The sequence below is a fragment of the Galendromus occidentalis genome, unplaced genomic scaffold, assembly GCF_000255335.2.
Source record: "Galendromus occidentalis unplaced genomic scaffold, Mocc_1.1 scf7180000077494, whole genome shotgun sequence".
In the NCBI taxonomy this organism is placed as follows: domain Eukaryota; kingdom Metazoa; phylum Arthropoda; class Arachnida; order Mesostigmata; family Phytoseiidae; genus Galendromus; species Galendromus occidentalis.
This window is the reverse complement of record NW_003805482.1, coordinates 121,609-129,663: the sequence shown is the minus strand read 5'-3', so window position 1 is coordinate 129,663 and position 8,055 is coordinate 121,609. Positions and strand designations below refer to the sequence as shown.

The following is an 8,055-nucleotide window of genomic DNA, read 5'->3' as shown; positions in this document are numbered from 1 at the left end:
ATCCCTATACAAAAGCATGGGCCGCGAGGTGGCGCGTCATCATTTTCGGCTCTTTCCCCCCTGAAAATATGACTTGGCCCCCCCCAAGAAAAAAAGCTGGATCCGCTCCTGGTCAAGAGAGTCATCGTCAAGCTCGGATACGCGACGATATAGCGGCGGATCTTATTGCGTGAGGAAATAGAAGACAACTCGTGCTCCCAACCGGAATTCTCACCGTGGGACATTTTTCCATTCCCTGCGTGCCGTCGCTCCGTGTTGTTCCGACCGGAATTCACAGCGAGAGTTTCTGACCAAATGTCCGCGGAACAAAGGCCTGGTTTTCATTGTCAACACGGCAGCAACGGTTAGTGTCGCCATTTCCGTAACAACTTACTAACATTCCTTTCACCACGTCAGTTCCCGACGCCGCGAAGTCCGAAGCATAGACGTAAGTGCACATGGCCAGTCAAGTCATCGGTATGGATCCCGTACACCGACTCTGAACCCACCAGGCAAAACGGGCAAATACGGGAGCGATGAACGTAAGGGGCAAGAAAAGCTATATCCACAGATTTCACTCGAGCTCGCAGTCCAATCGATTCGAGAGTTGCCCAGCGGAAAGTCGAAGCTCGGACTGAGTCAGAAAATGAATTGATTGATTGATTGACCCAATAAGTTGCTATCGCGCTCCGTGGACCGGCCATCGTTCGAATGAGAATCGTCGACCTTTGATCGGTCGAATCTACCATATTGATCCCGAGGGAATCTTGCGCGGTGACGTTGGAATGTTCGCTGCGTGACTGCAGCAGGCTTCCGAAACAAAGAAGAGGAAGAAAATATAGCCGATCCCAGCAAGCCGTCGGCTCTCGTTAATCGTACGGGCACTCCGGCCTCAATCCATTTTCCTCCGGGTACACAATCAGATCTCACTTCACTTTTTGACCCATCTGGAGGGAAATCTCTCATATTGGAATCGTCGCCTCTAGGAGAGCTCCCCGATGCGCTACAGTCCGATGCGTTGTCATCGGAGTTGAGTTCTCCACGCAGGGCAGGTCGTGCTCGGTTCGCCAGCGCGGAGGCGCGGGGCCCGAACTCGGATCAAGAACTTTCTCAGCTACTCGTGAAAGGAGAATTTGGCCATTGTAATCTTGTGGCTACACCAACCCTATGGGACTGAGCGGTTGAGTCATTCATGAAGAGGATATTGTCAGCGAATTCTTTCTTCGTTCGCTCTCGGTGAGCGTTAAGTGTTTCGTCTCGCGGTGGCTTTGCCCGTCGTCGTTGTCACTCGGGACACTCACACAAGAAATGACCACAGAGCAGACCTCGCTTACCTCGGAACGATCACCAATAGATTTTGAGATCTGTCCGTGTGTATTTTTCTGTCCTTTTTTCTCTCGTCTCCGTTTGCTCTGGAGAATTTATTTTCCGTGCTTCGCTCTTTATGGCTTGGTCTGGTCTAGTTGGTCTGGTCGGTCCTACGGTCGGTCGGGCCGCTCGGCGACCCTTCGACTAGCTCGCTTTCGATGGCGAACTTTTGAAAGACGAGACTCCTCAGAGGTAAGGTCCGCGTCGTTTTGAAGAATCGACGCTGCAGCCAGAACCTGTCGCTTGTCTAATCTCCCACGACCATCGCCAGAAGAAGAGTCGGGGCTCGGCCGTTTCAGCTGCTGTAATTCTGGTCGAAGCAATAAAAACTTCTACAGGAGTAAACAACCGGCGACCTTTCAATGACTACCCCTATTTTCCCCTCTCAGGTCATCGGCAGACCGCGTGCTCAAATGTTCCGTCAACGAGGGTTTTCCGTGGTTTGGCAAACTCCTGGTTTCCGCCGTCGTGATTTATCAGATGCCTGGCGGGAGGTCATCAAACGCCCAGTTTCGAGAGATATTAATCTCGTTTTCCATACGAAGAATCGCGGTGATCCGCTCGAATGTCATTGAAGATAATTATCAAACGAGCTGTGAGTGTCCTGAGCGTCATCAAATCGTCCAGGGCTCCCGATTTGCACGGGATTTCCTCAGCCCTATTCAGTTCCGGACCAGACCAAGTCCGAACCTGAGTGACCGGACCCGAAGTTTGGAATGCTCTGGATGGCCGTGATGAATGCAGTACTGAGCGAGCGAGCAAGCCATCCTCGGCTATTCTTGATCCCTGCGGAAGCACATCGTGGCGGGCTATCGGGGCGAGCTTCTGCTCTTCGCTGATATTCAGTCGCATTCCAGAGAACGATCCGGAATCAGTCTGATTCCGAGGAAGCCATCTCGACCCATTTTTCGAGACTGAGTCCTCACTCACAACAGTCGGACCCCCGGGACGGCGGGAGGACTCCTCCAGCAAACGCATCCTCAGCCGCGGAGCGTCGCTTACTATTACCCCTCATTATTGTCTGTGCGCGTTTCGTCCATGTCGGACTCTGGTGGTCGTCGGTGCAATTAAATTGGGATTTGTACGGAGTACGATCCGAAACGGCTCTTTGACCGTAGGAAGTTGACTAGGCGTGCGTTTGTGTGCGACACGATCCGATCATATGTATGAAGAAAAAGCTTTTGTTCTCGGAGGAGGCCTTGCGTGTGGCGTTGTTGACCCAGTGGTCTAGTATTGGAACTGCTCTACCGAGCTGCTCGCGGATGCCGTCGCTGATGCTTCGACCTCGGGCCCAATGGCCAATCCGCAGCTGCGTCAACCGCTCTTTTCGCTGCTGCTGCGGCCGATGCTCGTTTTGACCGCAGACAGCACTGTTACCTCGGCTCCTTATCGGCTTTATCTGCTCGTTCTTCTATTCGCGATAGATGGGAGAGCGGTCGATCTTACAGACGGACGAGGGACTATGTGGGGGAATCAGCTGACTGACCCACCAACAAGTCGGCTGTGCGGCTGGCTTGCTGACTGACTGACTGACAGACAAACTGACGTACAGAATACTATAGACAGAGGAGATCCGATCAAGTGAAAAGGTCCCACTCTCTTTTTCAGCGCACCGACAACTTTCCTCCGCCTATCTCTCGATCGCGAGAACGCGCCGTTCTGGAGGGCGAAGCCGCCCGTTGGTTTCCGTATTGTTCAGCCTGATGTTGTCCGGGGCGTCTGCCGCCGCCGGCGTCGCTACTTTTGGGCTTGTCGCAGTGCAACAGCCCAGCGACGACAACGACAACACCGTCGTCCCACCTATTGTTTCGGACTTGCCGACCACACTGGGAAGAAAATATAGTGAAAAGCCGTTCCTATCTTGTCACGTGATTTCGTCCGAGTTCTCCGCTGGAGAACAAAACGCCATTGCCAACGTGAACACGGGAAGGGCAACCCTCAAGTTTCCCGGAGGACTGACTCAATTCTTGATTAGTATTTGCCCGAGCTGCGAGGAGCGCTCTGTCGGCGACGTTTCAATGATCTTTCGGCTCGAAAAGTGTTTTCAATCGCGGTCGCCGTCCAGACAATGGCGAATGGCTCCCAAATGAAACTTCTCTGCCGTCGGGAATGACGACGAGGACCACCACAATTGCCTCTGTGCTTTCCGACCTGCAACGCCTCACGCCCTGACAGTCCATCCGTCTGTCCGACGGACGGACGGACGGACGGACTGACTGACGGGCTGAGTGACTGAAATCTTCGATAGACGGTCAGTAATTTTCGACTGGCCGGGCCGCAGACGTCATTCCGACCGATTCCACAAGCGGTAACCGTTGTGATCGTATTCAGCGTTAACGACGAGTGAACAGATAGAGACAATCGCATCTCCACCCCGAAGCTTCAGCAGTCGCCTTCCTGTGGGCCGATTTGTTCGTACGTGCGTTCGTCCCTCCTACCGCGCGATCTGTCTTTTGCTCCATAGCGACTGACCAACCTTCTACCAAGAAACTGACTGACTGACTGACTGACCGACCGAGTGTCAATTTACCAACTTGCCCGACGTTCGCTTCACTGAACGGCGTAGTCCTTGTCGTCCTCTTCGAAAGCCAGCCGCGGGAAACCGGTGGATACACCAAGCCGACGACGGGCGCAAGAAGGGAAATCCCTGTTGTTTATCGCCAGTGCATCTGCTGCATACCGAGAGCGTGGGAAAGGCAACGTTGTGGTCACGGGTGACGTCCGTCGTCGCTAGAACAAGGTCTACGAGCAGCCAATTGAGCGCTATCCGAGAACTCATTGGGGTTTCATCGATGGGGAAAGCTCAGAAAACCGATCGGGGATTCGTTCCATGTCCACTCTCGCTCGCGAAACGCAGCTCACTCGAGGGCGGGGGGGAAGGGATGCTAAGCGAAGCGTAAACTGAACGGAACTGCAGCGATGATCTTTGTTACGAAACTGTAGTAAAGTTAGTCGTCTTATTCGCTGTGAACTCGATCTCCTTTCGGTCGACATGTAAATTCCGGCAAGCCGATCGGTTCGACGAAAGTCAAAGGAGCGCAGTTATACGTGCTCATTAGTGAAAGCGCACTGATTGCATACGGGAATACGAGCGAGTTTGACTACACCCAGAACCCATAGGGCCCCGCCTCCGAACCGAGCGTCCGTCCGTCTTTCTGTCGGTCGACCGTTTTTTCGGTGGGTCGGTCTGTCTGCCGGTCGGTCGGTCTGAGTGAGTGAGTGAGTGAGTGAGATTCACGGCACCCACACCTGCTGCTTGGTGTGCTGCTTTGGTGTCTGCTCATTAAATCCAGCTGATCCGACTGCGAGCTCCGCCACCACCGGATCACAGACGTACGCTTTTTCGCGTCTTTCGGAAGAACGCGGACGCCGACGCATGGGGGAAGCAGGGAATTTTTTTTAAATCCACCGAATACCGAGATACAAAGATGGAAGACAAAAATGAAACAATACAGGGCGCTGTCGAAGACCAACCCGATTGTCGTCGTCGCGGCCGTTACCGCTGTGGTCGTCATGATCAAGCAATCGCACACGAGGCGTTCCGCGGCAAGCTTTCGAGCGTGTTGATCAAGCGAAGAAACTTGAGAGAATCTGATGCCCTTCTTGTCCAGATCTCATTCAGATTCAACTTTGATAGCGTCTGACCGAAAGGACTCGCCTTTCTATCCACTCGCACAGACAATGTAGTGGCTCGCTGCGAGCTTTGCTCCCATCTGGCTTGTACATATCCAGGGACGCAGTATTCCGAAGCGAAAAACTCCCTGGAGTTTTCGACGGAGCGATAATCATTTGCCGCGTTCCCATGTTCACAGATAAATCAATTGCGGTGGGAACTCTGAATACGACGCCGCAGATGAGCTGGCATGCTTTCGGCAAAGACGGCGGCGATTCCCCAGTGCCAAGTAAAATGGCAAAGACGGTCCCTCAAAGTTCCCAAGTCCGGTCCGGATCCGTTTCCAGTTTTTTTCTCGTGTCGTGGGTCGCGGTCGGAACGAATAATCGCGAACCGAATAACGCTGTTCCGTTTTGCGAGCCCCCGAAACCTCATCAGAAAGTCTCTCTTGTATACTCCGACTCGTTCCTTAGTGAGAATCGTTTTCGATATCTACTCAGCTCCCGCTTCTTCTAACGACATTTTCGCCTCTCCCTTCGTCCTCGAGAGTTCCCAGCCAGAGGTAGAAGACGACGCGGCGGGCAATATGATAAGCGAAGAAGAATCCTCGGAACTTGCCCTCCCCGCAAGATGCATGAGATCTTGAACAGGTTGATCTTGTACTCGCGAGACTTTCCAACCGCGAGGTGAGACCGGATGTGGAAAAACCGGCCGTCAATGAGCTGCACGTGAATCTCTCCCCTCCGAGTCTCCGACATGGCGCGGATGGAGCGGATCGCGGGTTCGCTTTTTCACAGCTCCGTGCCAGATATAATCTTCGGGTATCCGAGCGTTTTTCACTCAATGACTTGATCAACACCACCTTTCGCTCTACTCAGCCATCGTTCCGCCTCTTATTCTCTCGATTATTCCATTATCGTTGCCGCGAAATGATTGTCATCAGTCAACAGTAATCATAAATGACAATGATTATTGTCATCGGTTCACCATGGAAAATCGGTCAGCTCGCAGTGTACACCGACGTAGGGCAACTTCAGCCGATAAATAATAATTCGAGCTTAGCAGCATCCCATTCCCCGATCGAACCATTGTCTTCGAAAGAAAGATCCAACAGAAGCTCAAGAATACAGTGCCGCCAAGGGCCCTCCTGTTTTTGAGCTAGAGTAGGCTTTCGAAATTACTTGCCCAAACACTCGTTGGTTTAGCCAAGAATTTGGTTTCCGACACGGACATTAAGAAGTATTCTCGTGGGGTTAACGCGCTTTGCAATCATAATTCGTGGGAAGAAAATGTCACACGCACTTGAAGTCGCGCGCCATGAGCCGCAATCAAGATTCGACTCGAGTCCCCACAGGAAGGCATCACGTTGTTGATATCGCCTTTCCAGCGTGACCGTAGTTCACAACGCTGGGCTCGATCAGATAATGAATTGAAAGTACCTGCCTACTCTTCTAATTCCGAGTTGAGAAAGTCCATAGTTCACCGGTTCCCTCTGGCCTGCGGAATCAACGGTGACATGCAAGCGTATTTTTAGAAAGGTTCCCACTCGTAATCAACGGCGATTCTCGACGAACCGCGCGCCTCGCATATCTCTTGCACTAAGCAATCAGAACCCTAGGAAGGAAGATTCCTCCGCGGAGCTCGAAAACTGAAGCCCGCATCAAAGTGGTCGCACGGATCGGGCTAAGGCGATCTTTGCCGAACGGAAGCTTCGAACGTGCTCTCCCTTGTGTTTCTCCATTCTGTTTCACCGAGTCATGCCGAACTGAGACGGCTTGAAAACGCATCAGCGAGGCGCATCGATGACGGGCTCCAGCTCGGAAAGGAGATCCTCACCGCCTCACGGGAAGACGAGGATGCAGGATGGGAGAATCGTTGCTGTCTCGACCCCGGGGAACCGATCGATACGCCACGATCTGGCCCGGGGGGCTCGACGATTTTCCTTTTGTAAATTCTCCTCTTGTATTTAGGTAAGACGAGGTATTCTGAACAGAACAGCCATGGCCGCTCTAATGGCTAGCAAGCAGGGCCTCCTAATGTGACTGTGGGTGGTGCTCACATAGTCAACAAGCCACCTGAGCATGATTTGATCAGCTGTTTCATTTCGAGCAGTGTCCTGCTCGAGGGATGAGGGCGAAGATAATCGCTGCATACGAACCCTTCTCCTTCGACGTCCATATCTCGGGCACAGGTCAACGCGACAGCCGTGCGTCGTCGATTCCTCGGCGTGAAGATTCCAAGTTCGGTTGCACAAACTCCTTAAGAGCGCCGCCGCCGTGGCTACAGCAGCATTCCCCGGCGATAATAACATTGACAGCGACAACAAGCGAGACTACGACGACGACGACGAATATGGCATCATCCACAGCGACAACGACAACAAACTTAGAATCACACCAAGATCAAGCGGCGAACACCTGGTGTGGTTGGGAAACACGTTCGGATATCGCGTGTTTTTTTTTGTCGCTCAACTTCTAAGCGACGAGAGCGTGTGACGCTTTCGATCGCGCTCCCCGGCGCGATCGCCACCGAACTCTTCCGTGGAACATTCTCTGCGAATCTCCGCAATGGGGTCACTTGTCAGAGCGGTGCCTCCGACTCAGAAATTTCGCGAAACTTCGACGCTCCTCCGACGCGCGGCGGCGGAGTCCCCCTCACTATGCGCTCTTCGACATTCGGAGTTATAAACGACCGCCGCTGGTCGTTACTAGCATTCCTGCGATGAGTTCATGAGACGGTAATTTAATGCCCCTAATCGCGTCAACCCCATGGCATTCGCTCGCAGCTGGATGCCAGAATCCGAGGTCCCGGAGTATTATCGACATTGTCGGTTGCGGCAGGCTTTCGATAGGATCGTCTCAATCGTGAGCCAGCTGTCGTTGATTATGTACGCGAAGTCTGCTGTCTGAGCGGGATGAGTGAGGCGAACGTATTTCTTCCTCGCGTCGAAGGCGTTGAATCGGTAGAAAAATGCCCAGGCCCATGAATGAAATTTGTACTCGACTGCTCGGACTGGCTCACTCCTTGAGCCAGCGGCCCAGTAGCCTCGAGCCGGAACGGGTACCGCGTCTGATACGTACACACTTCAAGTAAGA

The 8,055-nt window shown here is 53.0% G+C and overlaps 1 protein-coding gene across 1 annotated transcript in view; it reads right to left on the bottom strand.

Annotated features, from left to right (window-relative positions):
• Positions 1 to 7,236, bottom strand: part of LOC100905733 (uncharacterized) — a 30,275-nt gene extending 23,039 nt beyond the window's left edge. The window contains exon 1 of the mRNA XM_003746269.2: positions 7,119 to 7,236. Coding sequence (XP_003746317.2) covers positions 7,119 to 7,138 — 20 coding nt within the window. The 5' untranslated portion in view covers positions 7,139 to 7,236. The remainder of the gene's footprint in view (positions 1 to 7,118) is intronic.
• Positions 7,237 to 8,055: the final 819 nt, after the last annotated feature.